The sequence below is a fragment of the Homarus americanus genome, unplaced genomic scaffold, assembly GCF_018991925.1.
Source record: "Homarus americanus isolate GMGI-L3 unplaced genomic scaffold, GMGI_Hamer_2.0 scaffold16716, whole genome shotgun sequence".
NCBI lineage: Eukaryota > Metazoa > Arthropoda > Malacostraca > Decapoda > Nephropidae > Homarus > Homarus americanus.
In genome coordinates this window covers 293,949-318,732 of record NW_024752009.1, presented here as the reverse complement: position 1 = coordinate 318,732, position 24,784 = coordinate 293,949, and the positions used below count along the sequence as shown (strand labels likewise).

General features: G+C 38.6%; 1 protein-coding gene and 1 long non-coding RNA gene across 5 annotated transcripts in view; one reads left to right on the top strand and one right to left on the bottom strand.

The window, feature by feature from the left end:
- Positions 1-2,500: 2,500 nt before the first annotated feature.
- LOC121854913 (gamma-butyrobetaine dioxygenase-like) lies at positions 2,501-14,398 on the bottom strand. Of its 4 annotated transcripts, none has more exons than XM_042349722.1 (10): positions 14,165-14,398; positions 11,639-11,765; positions 7,727-7,871; positions 6,218-6,411; positions 5,555-5,686; positions 5,054-5,247; positions 4,749-4,854; positions 4,146-4,360; positions 3,672-3,829; positions 2,501-3,207 (listed from the first exon to the last, which is right to left on the bottom strand). In XM_042349722.1, the coding sequence occupies exons 2-10, from the start codon at positions 11,690-11,692 to the stop codon at positions 3,047-3,049; spliced, it is 1,359 nt and encodes a 452-aa protein (XP_042205656.1). In that variant the 5' UTR covers positions 11,693-11,765; positions 14,165-14,398; the 3' UTR covers positions 2,501-3,046. The 4 variants fall into 4 exon arrangements, with proteins under 4 accessions (XP_042205656.1, XP_042205657.1, XP_042205658.1 ...); XM_042349723.1 differs by having other exon boundaries at positions 14,237-14,398; XM_042349724.1 differs by having other exon boundaries at positions 14,249-14,398.
- A 4,107-nt stretch (positions 14,399-18,505) lies between these two features.
- LOC121854912 overlaps positions 18,506-24,784 on the top strand; it is a 92,651-nt gene continuing 86,372 nt past the window's right edge. The window contains exon 1 of the long non-coding RNA XR_006086665.1: positions 18,506-18,640. This is a non-coding gene — a long non-coding RNA (uncharacterized LOC121854912). The remainder of the gene's footprint in view (positions 18,641-24,784) is intronic.

Here is a 24,784-nt window from a genome sequence, read left to right as displayed (position 1 = left end):
AGGTCGACGTTTTTGTTATTGCCTGAAGGCGGCGGAGGTTGAATAGGTTGCTGTCTAAACGGAATTGGATCTTCACGCCGTCATCGTCGTTCGTGGAGTTATGGCTGATCAGGGTCATAGCTGTGAGGTAGAGATTGAAGATGACGGGGGCCAGAACGCCCCCCGGTTTCACACCGACCTCAACACTAAACGGTTTGGACTTAGTACCTCTTGCGAGTAAACATACTTGCATGTCCTCATGGAAGCTCTTGAGGATTTTAGAAATTTTGGAGGGACACCAAACTTAGAGAGAGAACTGCTCGGAGCAGTTCTCTATTGACACACACACACACACACACACACACACACACACACACACACACACACACACACACACACACACACTCACACACACATACACACACACACACACATACACACACACACACACACACACACACGTAGTTGGGTACCTTCATTAAAAACACTGAATTAACCACAAATCAAGAGCTGGTACGAAAAAATATTGTACAGGTGGGTTCTGTTGTACAGGTGGGTTCTGATGTACAGGTGGGTTCTGATGCACAGGTGGGTTCTGTTGTACAGGTGGGTTCTTGTTGTACAGGTGGGTTCTGATGCACAGGTGGGTTCTGTTGTACAGGTGGGTTCTGTTGTACAGGTGGGTTCTATTGTACAGGTGGGTTCTGTTGTACAGGTGGGTTCTGATGTACAGGTGGGTTCTGATGCACAGGTGGGTTCTGTTGTACAGGTGGGTTCTGTTGTACAGGTGGGTTCTGTTGTACAGGTGGGTTCTGTTGTACAGGTGGGTTCTGTTGTACAGGTGGGTTCTATTGTACAGGTGGGTTCTGTTGTACAGGTGGGTTCTGTTGTACAGGTGGGTTCTATTGTACAGGTGGGTTCTATTGTACAGGTGGGTTCTGTTGTACAGGTGGGTTCTGTTGTACAGGTGGGTTCTATTGTACAGGTGGGTTCTGTTGTACAGGTGGGTTCTGTTGTACAGGTGGGTTCTATTGTACAGTTACTCGTGTAGGACCGACTCTTGTGGAACCGACTCATGTGGGACTGACTTACATGGATGCAGTGAGAAAATCCCGAATGATGTATAGAGTAAATGAAAAATTACGTCTATCTACGAAATATTAAAACAAAAATGCTAAATAAAGGGAATTTAATTATCTATTCTTGGTTGGAGCTCCAATAAATTACCCTAGATGCTCTTTTGTCACTAAATTTCCTATCGGGTCTAGAGGTTGTCAAGAGCACATACAAACATCAAGGTCTTTCCGTGGTTGAGTTTTCCTGTCGATATATCAAATCTGTTAGTTGCTTTGTTTACATGCAAAGTAAGTCACGTGACCCCATATGTGTGTGTGAGTTGTAGTCCTTGATAGCAGTGGTTAACGCATAGGTGTAGGGGTGAAATTGACAGGCGAATGACAATTGGTGTACAGATGAAGAAGTTGAGGACAATTGGTGTACAGGTGAAATTGAGGACAGGTGAGGGAAATTAGTGGACAGGTGAAGGCTTTGAGCACAGGTGTGACATTGTGTTTAGAGGACATAATGTGTGAATAATAATAATAACTCCATATTCTTTCATGAACTCATTTATTAAAAACCGCCTTATCATTTACAGATGATTATAATTTATCAGTACATTGTGGTGATGTTGATATAAAGTCTCTTAAGGTGAGAAAAACCCGTGTTACAATATGGTATCTTTATTTGGTTTACCTGAAGATTAGAAACTCCAGCTTATTTCACCTGAAGATTAGAAACCCCAGCTTATTTCACCTGAAGATTAGAAACTCCAGCTTATTTCACCTGAAGATTAGAAACTCCAGCTTATTTCACCTGAAGATTAGAAACCCCAGCTTATTTCACCTGAAGATTAGAAACTCCAGCTTATTTCACCTGAAGATTAGAAACTTTAGTTTATTTCACCTGAAGATTAGAAACTCCAGCTTATTTCACCTGAAGATTAGAAACCCCAGCTTATTTCACCTGAAGATTAGAAACTCCAGCTTATTTCACCTGAAGATTAGAAACTCCAGCTTATTTCACCTGAAGATTAGAAACTCCAGCTTATTTCACCTGAAGATTAGAAACTCCAGCTTATTTCATCTGAAGATTAGAAACCCCAGCTTATTTCACCTGAAGATTAGAAACGCCAGCTTATTTCATCTGAAGATTAGAAACCTCAGATTATTTCACCTGAAGATAAACCTTTTTAAAGGCGGCGTCACACTAGCACTTTTTCCGTCAACTTTCCCGGTTGCAGTGGGTTTCTCCCCGAATTGTCAATTTTTCTAGCCTGTCGCTCAGACGAAACGTATCGTTTCAGCCCGACCGGCTTGCCTCAATTTCTGCGGTCAAGTTAAGATCTACTGCTTACTCGACAGTCGACAATGAGGATATTTATATAAAATAGATATCGAACCACATAAAACAATTAAATTTAATTTTTAAGGTATTAAGTATCGTATATTTAATAAATTGCTTAAAGTGTAAACTTTTTTATTGATGTTGGTATTCGTAAATACATCTGATATGTTCATTTACATTGAGATAATTACACCCTATTATTTCCTCAAGGTTCCTGTATCCTCCCCACGTGACAAACATCTGTCACCACCAACATCGACTCATGACGCCACTGTTCCTTGTTTAATTTGGAAATTGTTTTACAGCAATGAATTAAAATATGTTGTAATTATGGCTTCTTTCTGCTTCTCTCTGCCAGCGAATCAGCTGACCATGCGCGAACGTTCATATGTAAACAATAACATTCAACGTTCACATAAACAAGATGACACCAACATGTACTGTAGGTGTCTCATGTATACGTATATAGTCCATTACCAAAGACAGAACTTATCACTTTGATTCACCACCACAGTAATACCGACAATAATATCTTCCTCACTCCATTGACAACTAAGTAAGTAATACTAAAAATATAAAATAATATATCTCTTCCCTTGTTTCCATCTTCCTCTTCCTCTCCCCCACACCACTGTCTCCTACACTCCTGGTATATGAGGTATTACTGGAGGGAGACATCGTACTTCTCCTGGAGGACTCTGCGTGTTGACACAGCTTCATCCCAGTCGAGGTAGACCTGATCCATATAACGTTCCCCTACAGCTCCGTTGTAAGCTGTCCGCCCGTGCAGGAGCCTCGTGTTGTCCATCACCATCGTCTCACCTGCAACACACAATCCGCTGATCAAGTAAACAAACCCTGGGCTGTCAACAGGGATGGATAATAAGTCGAACAGAAACAGCGGATGAGATAAACAATACACGTTTAACTGGGTAATAATAATAATAGCTGGATTTTTTTTATTTCAAAAGCACCAGTACTTCTAAAGAATTCTCTAGCGCTCGAAATAATACAAAATCAAGGACCTAAAAATAAAAAAAATAAAAAAGTACAATAAAAAAATCACAAAAAGTGACAGTTCGTATATCCCCAAATAGTTTCTCCGCCACAGAAGGCACCTGTTTCATGGATGCAGGGGTTGCAGGGGTTTCTCTCAGCTGAATAAAAATCGGGTGGCGTTAACCGGAATAAAATACTTAAGCTCCGCACTGTCCTTCAAGTGGTTAATCGAGAATAGTTTTAATATGAGGCACGAAAACACTCAGAGTAGAGTCAGGAACACCCACCATCATTGAGTTTGTTCCTGATAGCTTGTTCCTCGATGACGCGGTTGTAGAGTCTGAGGGCAGAATACCAGGGCGCCACCTGGTGGGGGGGCAGGTCCAGGTATGAGTCCCTCAGCTGGGAGTTGTTCACACGCATCACCTCCCCCTTCCTGTTCACCCTGCCGGATACACAATCAGCTGGCATGTGTGACTACCCTAATGAGTGCTACGTGTTATAATAAATATTATAAGTACAACATACAGTATTACAATTGCTATGAGGTTTTGTTATCTACTCGGGACACCTGTTACGGCATGTCGTTATGCATACATTTACGACAGCAGGAAGACCAAGACTAACTCACACAACCAAGGGTGTATTTGTAAATCTATTCAAACACATATGAACAGAAGGATACACCCCATGGATACAACCCGCAACAAACCCAGTGTAGAGGATAACTGTAGAAGCCTGAGGTGTGGAGAGCATCTTACACTATCATGGGTATGTTGAGAAGCTTGTAGAACTCTGTGGTCTCCTGTTCCACTAGCGCCGAGCCCTTGTTCCAAAAGTAGACAGGGGTGTCGGTGAGCAGCTCGTACTCCTGAGGGTGGTGACGACGCATGTACTCTGCCACGTGGAACCCGTCTGTAAGGTCGTTCTCCCCGCCCTCACCCGTGAACTGAGTGATGCAGTGCAGGAAGATGATCTGTGGCCGCCGGGGTGCGAGGGAGAGAAACACACATTAATCAAGAGAGAATCGAGAATCAAAACTTCCAGAAACACGTCAGAGTAACAAGATTAACCTAAAGTGAGATCATACTAACCGAGATCTGAAGGTAATATACATACACTGCTCTTCCTTGTTTATATATTGTATTGCCATAAACTCTTCATTTATCCTGGTGGAAGAGGACCAAATGTAATCAGACCTGGAGAACATCAGACTTACCTAAGGCACGTCCCCCACACCAGTGCCTACAGGAACCTCTTAAATTATGTATATGCTACACTCCTGATGGGTACAATTTATCACACTCATACTCCATCAGCTTAAGTATGAGGGTCTTACACATACTCCAGGGCCTTACACTTACCCCAGGGACGTATTCATAGTAGGGCAGGTCGTTGTGCATACCAAGTTTGGAGTCGGTGTAGGCGAGGCTATTGGCGCCCAGTTTGTTACGTATGGGGTAGTGCACCCTGGAACACACAGCGTGAGGTTATGGTTGAGGTGGTATAGTATGTCATCACACACAAGACCCTACTTTAAGTTACTTAGGTTTTATGTGAACCATTTCTCAGCGTCTTGTAATTCTCATTTATTATTTTTCCATCCTCTTCCTTTCTCCTCACTTTATCTCCGTCATCTCTTACCTTCCCTCCGCTCCCCTGAACTCACCCGTAGTGTGTGGGCTTGACGAAGCCAACCTTATTGATGATGTTAAAACACGCTCTGGGCTCCCTGGGTGTGTTAGTGATTATAGTGACGCCCACCTTCTCCATGGTCACCAGCCACTGTAGCAGCACCTTCTCATCCCCAACCAACTCCTCGTAGTCGAAGGTTGTCAGCTTGAAGTCAGGACCCCAGAGATCCTGTCAGCGGGGTCAAGTTGAGACAGGGCACTCAGTAAAACACAGTGTCAGACGCAGATAAATGGATTTTATTGTCATGCTTATAAAAACTTAAAGAACATTGATTTATAAAATAAAATGGATTACATAAGTGGTATTAGCAACCTGTAAAGACACAAATTTCAGCTCTAACAGCAAATGTTTGGAAACACTTGAGTTAAGCTTATCAGTCCACAAGATAAGCCAGCGTTGAAAATTATCGCTCTATGTTTATACAAATACTGAAAAACTGTCTATGATTTTAGAATCTTGGCATTATGATACTGACCTTTTTAAGTGCCAGTTTGGCCCTCTTGACTGCCCTTGGTGTCAGGTTGAAGGCTCGCTTCTGCAGCCACTGTGCCTTGTAGTGGCTGTGGTGACCACTGGACCACTGCAGTATCATCCCACCCTCGCTCACCTGCCAGTGGTTGAAACCATTACCACGATGACTCAGGACTACAACACAGATCGGGTTTGTACTTGATAAAAGAAGTTAAATTATAGTAACTAAAAGGGTATTTTGTGGTGTTAAATGTCATAAAGTATACCACCGTACAGGTATGTAGGAAGTGTATATTTTAGTGCCATCTTTCCCTATTTACACTTTATTGGAGCGTTAATCATTCGGGGAAATTTCTTAAAACAATAATAATCACATCCAGTAATTACACGCCATTAGTCCTATGTGAGATGGATCTGTTGACGGTCGTATACAGTATCTGGTCAACTCCTGCCCTAACAACTACACTCTTACACCATACCTACACTATCAACATCACACCTACACTATCACACCACACCTACACTGCCACACCACACCTACACTCTTACACCACACCTACACTATCAACATCACACCTACACTATCAACATCACACCTACACTATCAACACCACACCTACACTATCAACACTACACCTACAGTACGCCAAGCACCGGTGTAGCTAACCTGGGCCTGGATGGGATGGTCGGTGTGGTCCCAGTCGTCGAGTGTGAGTCTCCGGGTGAAAGAGGTCTCGTCGTAGCACCTGGGACACTGACAGTTATCTCGCAGCCAGCAATAAGGGAACTCCTCTCTGGTACCGTCACTAAATTCCACCAGTAAGGACGTGTCTCCTTTCTCGACTTTCCTCACTACTCCTTCTGTGGAGATAAGAGAGAGAGTGAGAAGATGAGGTTGGGTAGAGAGAGTGAAAAGATGAGGTTGGGTAGAGAGAGTGAGAAGATGAGGTTGGGTAGAGAGAGTGAAAAGATGAGGTTGGGTAGAGAGAGTGAAGATGAGGTTGGGTAGAGAGAGTGAAAAGATGAGGTTGGGTAGAGAGAGTGAAAAGATGAGGTTGGGTAGAGAGAGAGAGTGAAAAGATGAGGTTGGGTAGAGAGAGGAGAAGATGAGGTTAGAGAGAGTAGAGAGAGTGAAAAGATGAGGTTGGGTAGAGAGAGTGAAAAGATGAGGTTGGGTAGAGAGAGAGTGAAAAGATGAGGTTGGGTAGAGAGAGTGAAAAGATGAGGTTGGGTAGAGAGAGAGTGAAAAGATGAGGTTGGGTAGAGAGAGTGAAAAGATGAGGTTGGGTAGAGAGAGAGTGAAAAGATGAGGTTGGGTAGAGAGAGTGAAAAGATGAGGTTGGGTAGAGAGAGAGTGAAAAGATGAGGTTGGGTAGAGAGAGTGAAAAGATGAGGTTGGGTAGAGAGAGAGTGAAAAGATGAGGTTGGGTAGAGAGAGTGAAAAGATGAGGTTGGGTAGAGAGAGAGTGAAAAGATGAGGTTGGGTAGAGAGAGTGAAAAGATGAGGTTGGGTAGAGAGAGAGTGAAAAGATGAGGTTGGGTAGAGAGAGTGAAAAGATGAGGTTGGGTAGAGAGAGAGTGAAAAGATGAGGTTGGGTAGAGAGAGAGATTAGAGGCCGTGTGTCACAGTATGGAGTTCAAGACTATCTGGAGTGATTCCTTTCTTTCCGTAGTGGGATGTAAAGGCAATTGATCCAACACTGTAATAATATTGTTAGAGGCAGTTTATTGACCTAAGATGAGGCAACTGTTGTATATAAAAGGAATTAAAATAGTTCACACCTATAAATGCATCGTCCTTTGTTAATATTCACCACTTTATTATGCTGGGTTATTGTTGTCCTGTGTTCAACTCAGTCTTTCCACAAAATGCTAAGTCAGTAATTTTGCATTCTGTTATTTTAATATATTGTTGTTATAATTTTGATTTAGTTTTACATGGCAGTGGACCAACAATTATAAGCAGTAAATTAAGTAGTCAGACGTAAAAATTTAATTAAAATCGTTAGTTACTTATTTCATAAACTATTGCAGACGTCGGCGAGTTCAAACCTTTTCTGTAGTTCAGGTGCAGAAGATAATTATGTAAAGAATTACTTTTAAAAAATTATAACTGGGTAATTCTCTAATGAAATTGTGAAGTTAAATATTTACATGACCAGTTCCCTCTACTTACCCGAGGTGTTTAGAAGAAATGTGGACGTGGTGTGGAAGGATCTTGTGGGCGTGGAGGTGGCGTGGGCGGCCTGCGGGTGGGTCAGCGTGGCCAATAAGGCAGCGCGGGTGAAGTGGCGCTGAACTGCACAAGTCCTGGGTCTTACCTGTTCATATTGACACAGTTATTTAGCCAGAAAATTACGGATACAACTTGAACAATAACAACGTGGGTGAGCTAAGTTAGGTTAGGTTAGTGGCACGTGACACATACTGTAGTACATTCATCTCAAGAAATTATTATACAACTCTTAGTATTATTACAACATGTTACATGGTGATAGTAAATACTTATTACAGTGTTACCACGTGTATAAAAAATATTTTTATTTGGGTTTTTATTTTTTATTTATTTATACATATTTTTTTCTAGAATAGATTTATTGATATATAAAAATGTGATAAGTGGGTGGAAATAAGGCTCCACTCAAGAGACGGTCTCGCTCCGGTCATTTTACAGCAATATCGCCTTTAACATATGGAATTCTGCACTTTTCGAAACTTTGGAGGAGTTTCGAAGTAAGTTTCCTGGTGGGAATTATTAGCTAGTACCGTACTCAAAATATCGAAACTTCGAGATCTCTCCAGAGCTTCGAAAAGGTGGTATTCCTGAAACAAGATTAGGGCAAGAAGGTCATCGTAAATGGCGTCGTACACCCCATAACTGTTCTTGCAATCGGCCCAAGTCCTAGAGTATTCCCATACGTGGTCCCGTCAAGGGACGGTCTCGCTCCGGTCACTGGCCATCTCGTGTCCCTCAGTTGTAGCCAGACCATTGTTGTGGGAAGATGTTTATTAAAAAAAACTAACATTCTTTATCCAACTGACTGCCTATTTCCTCCCAGCTTTTTCGTTTTGCCACGTTATCACTATATCGTGGAGTACTCAAGTCATACAACTCCGCCTTGGTTTTCACTTATTCAATTAACAATTCATCTGAAAAGAAGCGATGAAATCGTTTGTGTAATACTAATTTGTAAAGGCTATATTTTGCTTAATATGTAATAAATGCAAGTCATTTTTGTTTTCTTTAAATAAACCTACCTTTCCCAAACTCGGTGACGGTTGAAGCACGACTGGAGCGAGCACGTGTTCAATCCACACTGGCGGTCCGGCACGGCCTGCAAGCAAGGGAAGGGACGCTCACGGTACAGTCCGCTCCCGTCAAAATATCTTTCAACGGAGCGTCACTCGAGCGTGAGCGAACCTTGACTTGTCTGTGACTGCAAATGTGGACGCTCCCATTAACATGCATGTAATAATATTTGACTGGACCGTGAATGGAGCGTGATTGGACCGTGACCGTCCCATAGTGTGAACAACTGATAGTGGGCCCTTCGTGCCCGGTGGCGAGACCGGTGGTCCAGTTTACCGAGGCGTGAAAGTTCGAAAGCCCGTGCTTGGCTAGCGTGCAACCGCCGTCCGGCTGACAGTGTACAGCGACATCGTTTTCCAGATGGTCGTGGTTGTTATAATCATGGTCGTGGTTGTTATAATCATGGTCGTGGTTGTTATAATCATGGTCGTGGTTGTTATAATCATGGTCGTGGTTGTTATAATCATGGTCGTGGGTGATATAATCATAGTCGTGGTTGTTATAATCATGGTCTTTGGTGTTATAATCATGGTCGTGGGTGTTATAATCATGGTCGTGGTTGTTATAATCATGGTCGTTGTTGTTATAATCATGGTCGAGGTTGTTATAATATTGGTCGTGGTTGTTATAATCATAGTCGTGGTTGTTATAATCATGGTCGTGGGTGATATAATCATCATGGTCGTGGTTGTTATAATCATAGTCGTGGTTGTTATAATCATGGTCGTGGTTGTTATAGTCATCATGGTCGTGGTTGTTATGATCATAGCCGTGGTTGTTATGATGATAGTCGTGGTTCTTATAATCATGGTCATGGCTGTTATAATCATGGTCCTGTTTGTTATAATCATGGTCCTGGTTGTTATAATCATGGTCGTAGTTGTTATAATTATGGTCCTGGTTGTTATAATTATGGTCCTGGTTGTTATAATCATGGTCGTGATTGTTACAGTAAGGGTCGTACCTGAGACTAACAGGTAGAATAAACCCCACACCTTATCTTTAATCTCAATAAACCCAGATTAACCTTACCTAATCAACAGGATTAGAGACCATTAGGATTGTACCACCAATACCGATACATTTCACACTGGATAAATAACAAAACAATTAATCACATTTCCAATAGCTAATGTCTTACGGATATCTTATCAAGTGTGAGTCTTACATGTCTATATAATTATGTTTTATTCTTACAAATATTTATAGTTCGTTGTGTATTGTATTATATGGTATGGTATGGTAATGTATTGTACTGTATTGTACTGTCACAGGAATAAGTATACTGTACACACTGTAGCTGTAAGGTCCGAAAATGGTCTGGTAACGTTGAAACTGCGCATCCAGACGCATAACTGCGCATCCAGACGCATGATGAAACTCAGCTCCCCCCCACCTGTTATCTCTAACTATTTTCTGTTTCCCTGTCTTTATTCTTCTATTTACTCATCTTCCTTCCTTTACTAATCCAAACAGCATTAAAAAAAAGCAGGCTAAGAAAAAAAGTGGGGGGAGGAGGAGGGAGCCGTACGATGATAACTGCAATCGTGGGCTGACAGAGTACAGCGAATGAGGGTGCGCCAAGTCCAAGTCAGTAGACTTGCATCGTTTTCCAGTGTAAATAAAATGGTTAATTAATGGCTTCCTAAAGAAACCATCGATATGGGACCAGGTTTGTTCCACTCTACGAATATTTTGCGATTTTTCCACCAAGTTTGATGAAAAACGATTGTGCCGTTTCGGCTGCCCAGAACAGACACACACACACAAACAGACAGACACACGCCTAGTCCTATGGTATATTAGATAGAGCCTAATACAGCCAGCGTGGCTTATGTTAAAGTGACAATAAAGCAGTGAGTCAGGATTATGTGGACATCATTTATATACAGTAGGAACAGTACTGCTCCAAGGATAGAGCCTTGTTAAATGCCATGCAAATTAGTTAAAAGATTCAGATAGATGATCTTTATAGCAGACATTGCTTCCTGTTAGACAGATACGAAGCAAACCATTTTTTAGTTTAACAAATTTATTGACAAAGCTTGGAGTACAGTTTGCCTATTCTGAGTAATTCAGTCAGGTCTTGACACTGAGGGTGGTATCACTTCTCACTGCCACGCAGGGCAAACCATATGTGAGATAAGCCCCTAACGCCGCAAGGCTCTAGCTTTGGGTCAAAATTTGAGTAAGTCATTGTATTTGTAGGCATTTGTGTGTGTGTGTGCGTGTATATGGTGTTGGTGTGTGGATTAGTGGATGTCATGTTTTTGACCTGGCCTCATGTTTTGTAAGGTCACCCTGTGTACATAAGCCTCTTTCAGCCCTTGTAATTCAGTTGCCTCTGAAGAAGTCTTGAATAAAGACGAAAGCTAAGGTGCTCCAGTGTTTTCCTTTTCCCTGTGTGATTTTATCAAGATTTATCTTACCACGTTTCTATTGTGGAACTACATGATATATATATATATATATATATATATATATATATATATATATATATATATATATATTATATATATATATATATATATATATATATATATATATATATATATATATATATATATATATATTATATATATATATATATATATATATATATATATATATATATTATATATATATAGTATATATATATATATATATATATATATATATATATATATACATAATATATATAAGGTTATTGGTTCATTAATTATCTCAGTGGGTGTGTGCAGTGCCAGACCTCAGCAGCTGACGTGACACATAACGAGAGCGTGACACAGCGTAACACACCTCATTATACAGACGCGCCACGCCCACCACACGCTGCCAGCCCAGGCGACTCATGGTGGAAGTGCAGACGACACACTCTAGTCACTCCTTGCTCACTGCTGGGAGACTCCTCTCCTCATCTTGCCATCTGCAACAGTTATATGACGTAATAGTTTAGCGATAACAATAGTAATATATATATATCCCCCCCTCTATCTTATCTGGTAAAAGTCCTCACTACCACAGCGCCGAACATTTCCGCTGTGTGCTATGATTTCCTCACAGCTGCTAGGATGGTCAGGTGTCATTATCTGCCACTCGCTGTTATCATATCTATGAAGGAGAACCATTTTCGTCAGCAGAGGGCTGGGGGAAGACTCACCAATTGACCTACTTCAATGTTACTTATGCTGGGAGTTTGAAAAATAGATAAAGTCATTCTGCATCACATGAAGATTAGCTTATGTCAACTCATGATTACGTTAATGGAGGAGTTAGGTTATGATAGTTCTGTTAGGTTAGATTAAGCTATGTTAGGTTAGGTATGTCAGGCTAGATTAGGTTAGGTACTCAAACTATTCAACCGAGAGCGAACTCGTCGCAATGGTTTTAAATTAGACAAATTTTGATTTAGGCATGAGCTAGGTAAACATTGGTTTGGAAATAGAGTAGTGGATGAGTGGAATAAGTTACCAAACATCATCATTACCTCGAATATCCTGGATAGCTTCAAACATAGGTTGGATGGTCACACTGGATAACGTGAGAAGGGTGTTACCCAGTGTGACCCTGCAAATCACCACAGGTTTCCAGGTCCCCGGTTTCCTCCTGTACTCATACTGATAGACCGCCAAAATGGCTGATAAGTGGCGAATATGATGAAAAAAAAGTGCGATAGGGGCTGAGTGTAAATGGGACTGCCCAGTATGGGCCAATAGGCCCGCTGCAGTTTCCTCCATTCTTATGTTCTTATGTCGTGTTAGGGGGTTAACCCTAAGATGAAAGAAGCTGGGGGTTAATCTTTATGTGATACGCTTTTGTTTTACATAATATATTTGATGTTCACAAACTACCCATTACTACACTCTGTCATTAAAGGGGTAAGCAATAGATGAAATTACTCTTGGTGTGATGTTTATATTACTGGCTATATTATGACGCTATACTATAAATAGAGCTACATTGAGATTAAATACAACTGGATATCATACATATGTGAATGATCGTGCATATTTGTATCTTTGAATGTATACAAATGCACATACTTAACATTCAACATTATTATCTACCTTCATACAAGTAAATTCAATATAAAACATCATCATTATTCAACACTCAGAATGTTTCGTGGTGGGGCAAGGAGTGGGAGGAGGGTGTGGACGTGACGAAACACAGGTGGGGGGAGACGTGGTATCTGGAAGTACTCGTGGTGGAGTACTGAGGAGTCAAGAGTACTGATGATCTCTCTCTCTCTCTCTCTCTCTCTCTCTCTCTGTTTTGTAATTGTGTGTGTGTGCGTGTGTGTGAGCTTCTGTTAATGTATACTTTATGGTATATTTAACATACAGTATTCTCTCTTTATCTCAGTACGATAGAGAGATGACTAAGACGTATACGATAAGGATGACACATACAATAACACCAGGATTTATTACATAGAGTCAGCGAAGGTGTGAATCATTTACCTGACAGTGCTTGAAAATTCACCTGTAATAATAGGTAGCGTTTAGATTGATGGCTTGTCAATCAGTACTGTATGTATTTCCATTATATAGATAAACTAACAAACTTATTTAGATTACCTGTAGACTGTTTACCTGAAGCAATCATCCCCTATCTCTTGTTTACGGTACTGCCAGGTGTCATCTACAGTACACCCCACATGGATCAGCCAACAGTAAAGCATTAAACAAAGGGCGAGGTTAATGGTGTTGATAAATCTCGTCACGTTGTCTCTCGCGATGGTCGAGAATTGAATAATTGTCAAGAAACCTAACCTAACCTAGCCTGACATAACATAACATGACCTCGAACGAGAGAAAGCGTAAAAGGTGCAATTTCTTGGCTATCGCAAGACACCGTGACGAGTTTTGCCCTTACGATTAGTCACGGTGTTAGACAAATATATTCAGTATAAAGCATAATGTACACTAACTTATCATAAGTTACATACGGTACATATAGAGAGGCAGCGTGGGGTTGTATAGCAGGTTGGCTAAATAGGAACAATTCCCGATAAACCTTTAAAAAGCAACTGACGTTGATACCAACAAGGGTTTTCTTTTCTGTTTTTCGGATACTAATTAATGGACATTAATTCATAAAAATTATGGTATTCGTGTTCATTTAAAACGTTGTTTGCCATCTTAAGTTGATCAAATTATACCTAAAGTAGGTTAGGTTAGGTAAGATAAGGTTTAAGGAAGGTAAGGTTAAGTTAGGTTTTCTATGAAACTTTTCGCTTTATATATATATATATATATATATATATATATATATATATATATATATATATATATATATATTCACCAGATACAGTCCACCTACCCTCGACAGGTACGAAAGGAATGCACCAATCTCCTAAACCTGGAATACACGTGTTATACAATGGTGAATTACTTTCATATATACTATTGACTAGTCCAACTTATTGTTTCTCCTGCAAGATGAAGATTTATCGCTGGGATGACGTGGATATATTTCTGCGAGGCTCTTGATCAATATATTTTCTCAGAAATCGATGAGAGTTGGTTATCCTTTACACTCAGATTATATACTAAGTGAAAATGGTGCTGTGAAACTGGCAAACTGACAACCTCCCTGAACCAGCTGACTGCTAAGTTGGGTGCATTCGACGTTTTATTTATTTATATAAGTTTGCCATGGTATTGCTTTCTGAATTATTTATATACTGTATAACTTTCTAAGTAACTAATTAATTTACATTTATTTCATGCAGTGTTAATAACGGAATGAATATTATATTATTGTTATTTTTGTATGTAAATAAGAATGTTCCGTTGTTTTTCTTCAAATTTTAAATTTGCCCCGCGAAGGGGCTAGTTTATTAGGCACCCCCTTGCATCTTGTGTAAGGTGAAAGGCAAATATTTATTAAGTTTTGTCGTAGTGTAGCCAAGTAGTTCAGTAAAAATCTACGGGGACCTGAACATTTATTATAATAAGCAAATTTTAAGTTAAAATCAGTTCCATGAATGTTCTATTATCATCCATAAAATTTTACCCAAATCAACGTTGGGGAACTGTGTAATTTGTTCTATTTACATAATGGTTGCCACCGATTTCAGAAATAATATATTCTGTAAGGAAAAGTCTTCGTTAATTTTTTAAGCAACAGACACACTAAAATAGAAGTCAGTGTCCTTCTAACACAACACAAGCCACAATAAGATGCACCTTCAGGTACTGTACTATAATATTTTAAAACAGTATTTTTTTTCGTCACCATTTATAGCAATTTAACATCATTGATGTGCACAGTTCTGACTTTTTTTTACTATATAAGCAACTTACAATTATTTGATGATTAGTTATATCCATGTTGTGAAAAGGAAGTAAGAAAAACATTGTATACATTAAACAATTACTGAAGGTTCACATATTTCATGAAGATAAAATAATGTATAGTGATGACTGTAGACAAGAAGGGAAACATTAATCATAATTTATTTCATATTGAAACTGATATATAGAAAAATGGGTTTTTTTTACAAACTATGGACTATAGATACAATGTTATGTCAATTGACTTCTTCAAGAACATCATCGATTAATCATTAACATGAACACCACCAAGAAGCGTTAGCACTTCAACATTAATTATCATCATCACTATCATCATCAGTATAATTTTCGACATCATCTAACACAGTGCTGAATCTTAACGAAAAATTCTGTCATGAAGCTTTTGAACTTTAGATCGTAAACTGTTTAACCTCTTGTGCATTATGCAGAAGACCTGACAGCAGCACCCTTATCCACTACCTCCTAAGATGTCCCCACACACAACGCTTCCGTGACGCCTTCTGGACCATCACTCCACGACCCCCTGACGGAGACACGATGATCCTCCCCATACTGGCCAGATACTATGTAAATAACATTGATTATGTGTTTAAGGAATATCCTTCCTTCCTTAGGCTTTAGTAAGCCCCTTTATAATATTTATACTGTATATACTTGTCACACTTGCCAGATGCTTCTGGTGTCATGTACAGGGGTACCTAGTGACAGCACTAGGATCCCGCTTCCTCTATTAAGGAATAAACAATTGAAATTGAAAATTGAACTGTTTAACTCCATCTACAGTATACAACACTACCTTCACCGCTAGTCAGTAAACTGCCGGCAACCTACCTTATTCCAGCCTTATATAATCTACCCCAATCTAACCTAACCTTCCCTAATCTAACCTAACCTTCCCTAATCTAACCTAACCTTCCCTAATCTTCCCAAATGCTAACCCAACCAAACCTAATGTAACCCTAACACTACCTGGAGGGTTGTCAGGTAGTGTCAGAGTGTTCGATTATGAGGTGAAATAACCTGGGGTTAATCTTCATATGATCCTCCCCTATTTCTACCCGAATGCGATAAATAATTAATACAATCAGAAGACAGCGCTGAAAACTAAAGGAGATAATTGCATCAGCCGCCTCACCTCTCCAGTTCACGCACCCATAGAGTGAATTTTTTTCCATAAAGTCTGTCCCTGACCACACGTTATCGTTCTCCCACACTGTTCACAAACTTGTGCAAATTCGCTCAGAGTCAGGCAAACGTGTGCGAATCCCACATCGCCGCTTCTTATGGCCCTCTATTGAACACCAATGCAGGAAAGCGACTTAGGGGAAGAACAGCAGAAGACGACGCGACGCTTACACGAACAATGAAATTAACAGAGACCGCCGTCATTCTCCTCCTCCAGGTAGGTAATATAAATTGCAACGGGAATAATTGCAAGACGTAGCTATAAAGTCTCAACCTCCTTCAAGTTAATTACAGTAGTGTTTAGTTCCCCCAGGGGAGGGGAAATATTTCTGAACGGTGAAGGTGACATCGATAACCATTCTTCCGTATTCTCTGTCAATATCTTCCCCATTTTCATTTGCAAAGATGATTTAGTGAGAGAGGGAGAGAGAAATCGCAAATGATATTGTCATTGATTCATTTACATTTTACAAGTTTGAATTCCTTTTTGCATTTTAATTTGAATGAATAGCTCCGAACTGATTGAATATTTGCACATCTATTCATTTTAGGCCTAAAATATGCAAAAATACATACACCTGAGTGTGTATGTATGTAATAGGTGTTTGAACCACTAGTTGGCGGGTATAATAAAAAGTCTTCGTGCCAATTTCACCAAGTTAATGGAGGAATTCTTAAAAAGTATCTCATTATCAAAGAAACTGTTTATGGGATGAAACAGATAATAATCAGGTGGGGGAAAATTATATGCGTCAGTCAATCAGCCGAGCCTGACGTCATCAGGGGTGCAGATGGACTACCCGGTCAACAGCCAGTCATAAGACTCGATGTTAAGTCTGTGTCTCAGAGTTCTGTTTTCTGTGAAGGCGGTGAAAGAAAACGAAACTTAGCTTGAAAATTCGAATGGATGTCTATTATATTGAGATAATACTACTACACGCAACTTATTATAAATTAAACGGAATGCCTCTTCGTCCAGCCCCGAATGTCCACCTGGACAGATGTTTCGCTAATCCATACTACTCTCTCCGCTGTGAGGCGAATGGCCATACTGTTTTAATCAGTCACCATGAATACTTCTGCATATCAACAAGGAGATATCCACTGGTTCATCAGGCAGTACGTAACCCTAATAGTGTGAAGCACAACAGTGATATATTTTTTTAATTCATTACGCTCAAAGGGCGTCAAAACTCATCAGAAGATGAGCGGCCAATCATGGCACGCCTCTAAACATTTTTCAATGGCCTCTCTGTCTTTTATCTAAGTGTGGTAATTACAGCTGTCAATTGGAAACTACTACAAGTGCAACTCACAAACGTTGTGTAAAATCATATAACTTCCATCTCTTTTAAAGTTGTTTAAAATATCTTGATTTTGGTGAACATTAAATTTGACACTTGCCTGTTATGAACAACAAACCTGTGGTCATTGTTATTCATTCAGTGCAAGGAGACACGTACCCGGCATAAAGAGAAAGGTGACTACACCATTCATGGGACTAGTATGATCGGTGCAAGAATATTTGTTTAATATCAATACATTAAGTTTCATAAATATCGAAGTCCTAACAAATACACGCTATCGGGTCCAATTAAATATTTTATTCTAGAAGTATACAGTAGAAGTAGAAGTACAAGTATATATATATATACTATGTTAGCGTTCCCTGGTCACAGTCATAGGCTTGTGTGCCGTGGGTTCGAATCCTGGCGGGTTGAGGTGTTGATTGTATGTAGAAGTCCGCGTGCTTTATTGGGCTAATGATATATATATATATATATATATATATATATATATATATATATATATATATATATATATATATATATATGTGTGTGTTTTTAATTCATCGCCTGGATTAAAATTTCAAAAAGCACACCCTTGTAAACAAAATCATCATAACTGACACAGATTTTAATTGGCTTGGTACCAAATCGTATTCTAAGGTATTTAGTACTATCAATATAAATGTAGACACAATTTTTCAATAATAAACTATTTTATACAATATCCTCTTTAAAAATTAAAGCCAAGAAATATAAGAATTCAATGTGTAGTATAGAAAGAGAGAATATAGTACAGGTACCATGGCGTAAAAGGATCGGGCTAACGATGCTCTTCTCCCAACCATTACCGTTGAGCCGCCTCCAGAATGACAACATTAAGGCACTTATGGTCTCGACAATTAGAGTTAGGACTTAACTACCTAGAGTGTTATTTTGGTGTTTAAGAAAATAACTGACTGGTGAACCTTAACACCCCATTTATTATACCCCATCGAGGCTAAACAGTAAGTCTAAATGACATTAACGGGGTAAGCGGGCCACTGTTAACGGAGAACTAGGGTGGGTAAGGAAGGTCTGTCAAACCGCCCACTTGGCAGTACACCAAAGACATGAACTTGACATAACTAACATATAATTGAATATAGTATTAAACAAGAGACACCAAAATTGAATGAGGGAGACTTATATAACCTCATCTTAGTGATATAAAATACTGACAGGTGAGACATCAACGTGGGTATTGGGATATTCTATTATATACGTGTAACAGCAAAACTCAGACAGGCATACACACAGATAATCACAGATGACGTTCTGGAATGAGACTGTTACGCCTGTGCATCCAGCTCTAAACATTCAGCTGAATAAGTGGTGGTGGCAGTCGAGATAATTTTACTGAACGGAATTTTAGCATTGTAATCATAGAGCAAATCCTGATTTCTCCAAGGCTTGTCCTAATTTCTTTCTAAAGTTAAGACTGACTTAGATCCAATTACATACTGAGGTAACACATTCCAATTATTTATTACTTTATTACAAAACGAGTTCATTCTCTTGTTTAGTCTTGAAATACCTTTAAATATTTTCTTATGATGTCCTATAGTTGTCTGGTCCTCTCGTAATTTAAAAATATCCTGACATACTTCTGGGTCGTACACACCACACAGGGTCTTATATGTTCTATCATGTCTTCTCTTGCTCTTCTGTAGGCTAGTGTGGGTAATCTCAGTTTCCTTAATCTTTCTTCATCGGTCAGGTTCTTTAACGTTGGTACCAGTTACTTGCTCTTCACTGCACGATTTCTGTTGCTTCTATGTCCTTAATTAAATATGGATACCAGACTTGATTAGCATATTCCAGGTGGGGTTTAACGAGTGTCAAATATAATGATTTGAAAATTTCTTCATCTAGGGATGCAAATGTACGTCTTATGAGGCCAACTATCCTATGCACTTTGTTCATTTTCTCTGCTAGATGGCTTGAGAAATTCAGCTTGTTATCAATTACTATCCCTATGTCCTTCTCAGAATACACTTCCGTCATTTCCTCATACATACATACTGTATCCATGACTATTTTCATTAGACGTTCCAACTCTCATGTACTGTACCTGCATTTCTTCGGATGAAATCCAAGTGCCACTTTTCTGCCCACCTCTTCATACCGTCTATGTCCTCTTGAAGCTTGTCCATGTCTTCTTGATTTGTAATTTGTCTATAAACCTTGGTATGATCCACATACAACTATACTTCACTCCCATTTCTGATAACTAATGGCAGGTCGTTTATGAAGATATTAAACAATAATGATCCCAGCACAGACCCATGAGGAATTCCACTTATTACCTCTTGCCATTCAGACTTATGACCATTCACTACAATACATTGCCTTCTGAAGCTTCAAAAGGCTTCTATCCATTTCACATCTTAGGTGGCCTGAGGAAGATGCTAATAAAGCACAAATTAATGTTGAATCTTGATAATTTACAATTGGGTTAATACTGTACAGTGGGGTATGCTATAATGAACGGATCCTACTATGAATATTCCTATAACGAACGGTTTTACCTATAAAATTGAGAATGCTATAACGAACGAAACTCCTACAACGAACATTGTTTATTTTATTTTAATTTTTTTCTAATTTATTGTTTTTTTATTACAAATATTAATGATATTCTTTATTTCAGGGGTTTAGATGCATATTTATGCACGTATTTACAATTTTTACAATTTTATATTATATTTTTCAGTGTTAAGTGGTTGTATTTGGGGGCCTGGAACGGATTAATCCTATAACGAACGAATGCTATAACGAACAAGGTTCTAGAACCAATTAGATTCGTTATAGCATACCCCACTGTACTGTGATTTTGGTTTGGTGATTCTCCGCTGAAGGAACTGCATTTTGGGTAAATTTTTACTCTAGCCTGTAAGAGTTTGTCCATTAATGTAAACTGAAAAGGTAATGGTAAAATTATCGTTCTGGTCATCCACCTATTTTGAAGTTGAAATTATGTAAGTAGGTAGTAGGCAGCTAACAAACAGGGAGGTACTACCGCCTGGGAAGATATTGGAAGCATAATGTGTTGTCTAATGGTAGACCCTGCTGTCATGTGGCATCAAAAAAATTGTGACCAAGTCCAAGGTTGCTGATCTGACTTTCTACCTCATTTACACAATTGCAGGGTCTCAATTGTTTCTCTTACTTTGACAACACAACATACATTTATCATTTCTCTCTCGATAAAAACAAAAAAACAAAAAACATTATTAATTTATGGCTTTATACAGGTAATCATTATTTTTTATAATTAAAAAAAATTAGTACAGCATTATTAATATTTTCTTTTTTTTTAGTATTTTTATATATTTTTAAATAATTTTATTATTATTATTATTATTATTATTATTATTATTATTATTATTATTATTATTATTATTTCATTATCATAATTATTATTGTTTTATTATATTTTCGGCCCCCAGGCCTTGATGTGTGTCATTAAAGATGACCTGTGCCTGGGTGGGCTAATGCCCACCCGATTCAGTGAAGGTCAGAATCGTTCAAAACCCACCAAAAACAATCGGAAAAACACAATTTCATCCTAACCTAACCTAACCCAACCCAACCCAACCCAACCCAACCCAACCCAACCCAACCCAACCCAACCCAACCCAACCCAACCCATCTTAAAATTCGCTGGATGACCGAAACGATAATACAGTAATACCAAAGTGTATAAGTAATGTTGATAATAGTTGAGGACAGGGTTACCACTTTATTTAGTTTGTGGGTAATCATTAAAATGATGGAATCCTTACACTGAGTTTTGCACGTAAACTAACTGCTCTTGACAATTTATGTATTGAAGATTACAGTTAAGATGCAGTAGAAGACATGGATGGGAAACTATATTTAATTTTTTATTGGGTGAAAAAGCAAAAAATAGAGTAATTTATACCATTGCAATTTTGGTGGAAATTTATACCTGTAGTATTGGAGTTCTTACTGTATTATTATGGTTTCGGTCATCCAATGAATTTTAGGATTTTAAGTTACCACCATCTGAGAGAGGTTCAAGTTTGGTAAGGTTGAAATTATGTTTTTCCAATGGTTTATGATGTGATTTGAACGATTCTGACCTACTTCCATAAAGGTGGATGACCGAAACAATGATTTTTACCCTATTTCAATTACTGTGTAAAGTTTTGAAAATTCATCCAACTTAGGTGGGTTTTGTTTACTACTTTATCACACTGACTTCATGTGAGATTCTGCACTTGTCTAAGCATTTCAAATAGAAATCTTCAGTTGCAGTATGTCTTCCTTGTGTGATGGGTGTTCTGTGTCTACATGGAAAACCAACCCAGGTGTTTTGGACAATAATGTAGCCGCTGTTGACATTTTCAAGGCCTATGGTGTTTTGCTTACTTAAAATATCCAATGTGTGGTGCAGACTACCATTATGATGAAGATGAATACAAAATTGGCAAGACAAAGGTTAGGTTAGGTTAGGTTGGATAAAGTTAGGTCAGGTTTCCTTAGGTTTGATTGGTTCAATTATTTACATGTTTTACCCTACAATTTTCCTCGGCTTCAAAACACTGCCTACGTTGTGTGCAGTAGACCCTTTCCATTTGCGAAGAACAGGTTCCAAGAAATGGCGCGAATTGGCAAAACTGTGAATAGCAACTTATACTACCTTAGTGCCCTACTGTATACCTAACCAAACAACTGACCTGCCGTGGCAGCACTCATCCCCTCTTTTAACTGATCTAATAATTCAACTTTCTTTGTCAGGGTCATCACTGACTTATGCCTTTTACATTTTTCTCCACTAGCATCACTGGCACTGACTCTAGGCAGTCTTTTAGGGGCCATTTCACATGGAACACTAAAGTTTTGAGAGTGCAACACTAGATGCTGCATGGGGTGACTTGTTGTGCTGCAGGAGAGTTATAAGTTTACAGATGGGTGCAACATTAACCAAAATAAGGGAATTTTGTTTATTATAGGCTGAATTTCAATAAAAAAAATTACTTTGACATCTTACTTTAACAGTGGTTTGAATGTTAGTAGAAAAAAGGCCAGTGTCACAAGGTAATTTTTTTTATTTAATTTTTCTTTAATGTAAAAGGCAGTATAATTTTTGGAAAGGCATCAATTGATAGTTCACAAGTACCCCTGTACAGTATAACATTAACTGAAAAAAGGATTTGTTTGCTGTGATTGGCTGAATTTCAATAAAGTCTACAAACTTTCAAAAGCGTTCTTCTCAAAATCCCAATTTTTTTATATTGGTCTTTCTAGTACAGTACTCAGCCCTAAAATGGTTCTCTTACTTTGACAAAATGACATACATACAGTATGTACAGTATATCTTCTCTCACTCTTGTATTTATGGTGCCTTATTATTATTACCGTATTATTATTGTTATTATTATTATTATTATTATTATTATTATTATTATTATTATTATTATTATTATTATTACTGTATTATATTTTCGTCCCCCCAGGCCCCAATGTCGGTCAGTGACCTGTGCCTGGGTGAGCTAATGCCCCCCCCCCCTTAAAAAAAAGAAAGACAGACAGAAGACTCACTGGAATGAGCCAACTTAAGGACATTTCTAAAGCATAACTTGTTTTTAATGTAATATATTATTTTGAACCACTCCTGCTTAAAAAAAACAAATATTTTGAAGAAAATTTTTACCTTTCAAATGTTAGAATAAGGTTTTGGGAATTGCAACTTTCCTATTTTTATTTTTCTAAAGTATTTTTTACTAGGAAAGTCAGTGTGGATGTTGTTGTCACTCCCATGTTTAGGGTTAAACCTACCCAGCAAATTTTCCATATGAACTGTTGAGAACCAGATACTGTAAGACCCTAACCTACCTGCTTAACCCAATCTTACCTGGAATAATGCACCTCCATCCTAGGTTAGGTAATGTTTGGTTGGTTAATTTGTCTTAAATACAATAAACTCTCAATGGTGGTGTTTGAAGGTATGAGAAGTTCTTCAGGTAAGATTTTGCTTTAAATAGCCAGAATATCCAGGTACACAAGTTTTTCTTTATGTGTTGGTATTTGTAACTTGAAGAAATAATTTATAATTGCCTCAACAACAATTTTCCAAAAGTTGCTGCTGCTAGCTTTCCGTGTGTGTGGAATGGAAGTACAGTACAGTATTATGATGTCTATTAGACAGTTGTCTTTTAATATGTGTGTGAACAGCTGATAATAGTAGTGCACTGATGTGGCGGGTCCACCAAGGTTAAGCGTCCATGACAAAAAAAATTGGAAACAAAAGTAGGAAAGTTACAATCCTTCTAATCTTTCAATGATATTCAAATAATAAAAAGCAAGTTTTCTTCAACAGAATTATTTCCTATTGTAACTCATAATAACATGTAATGTTGTAAACTATTACCTAATATCTTTCTCCACATTGTGGGAAGCTGCCATTACTTGTTCATGTATGCACCAAGAGACAAATGACATTTTATAGACATTAACACTTCCATTAAATAAACAACCACAAAAAATCAGTAATATCAAGTTAGATTATTTATATGGTAATGCAGTAATATTATTACTGTATTAGTGTTAATAAAATTGATAATGTACAAAAGAATAACGGAGTTGTGGCAATTTTCGTATTACAGAACTTTTATAATTAGTTCGACAATTTCTTCATAGAAGGTAAAAGATTCCTTACCTTGAGAAATGGACAAAAAGTGCATGAGGAAAACATATTGTTTACCTGTAATAATGTCATATGTAACCGCTCGTCGGAGTGATTGTGGCTGTGCAGGACAATAAGACCCTCTACGTTGACGAGAAGAATATAATTTGGTCCAAACTTGTTGAATACATCTCACATGTAACAACTGCTGATACATCAGTACACACAGTTTGAACAATATGACCAGTGTACAGTACATAACTACAACTATTAAAGTCGTTTAGTGTTCTCAGAGGATTCAACAGTTCACAATCACACTCACGTGTTAAGGGTCAAGGGTTAGACCAACGAGGACAAAGAAATGTTGGCTGACGAGTACTGTATCAAGGTGTTGCCTCCACAGGAGAATGTGATAGTTGCCCTCAGGCTGTGTCTCACGGGCAGCTGTGGGCCTGTC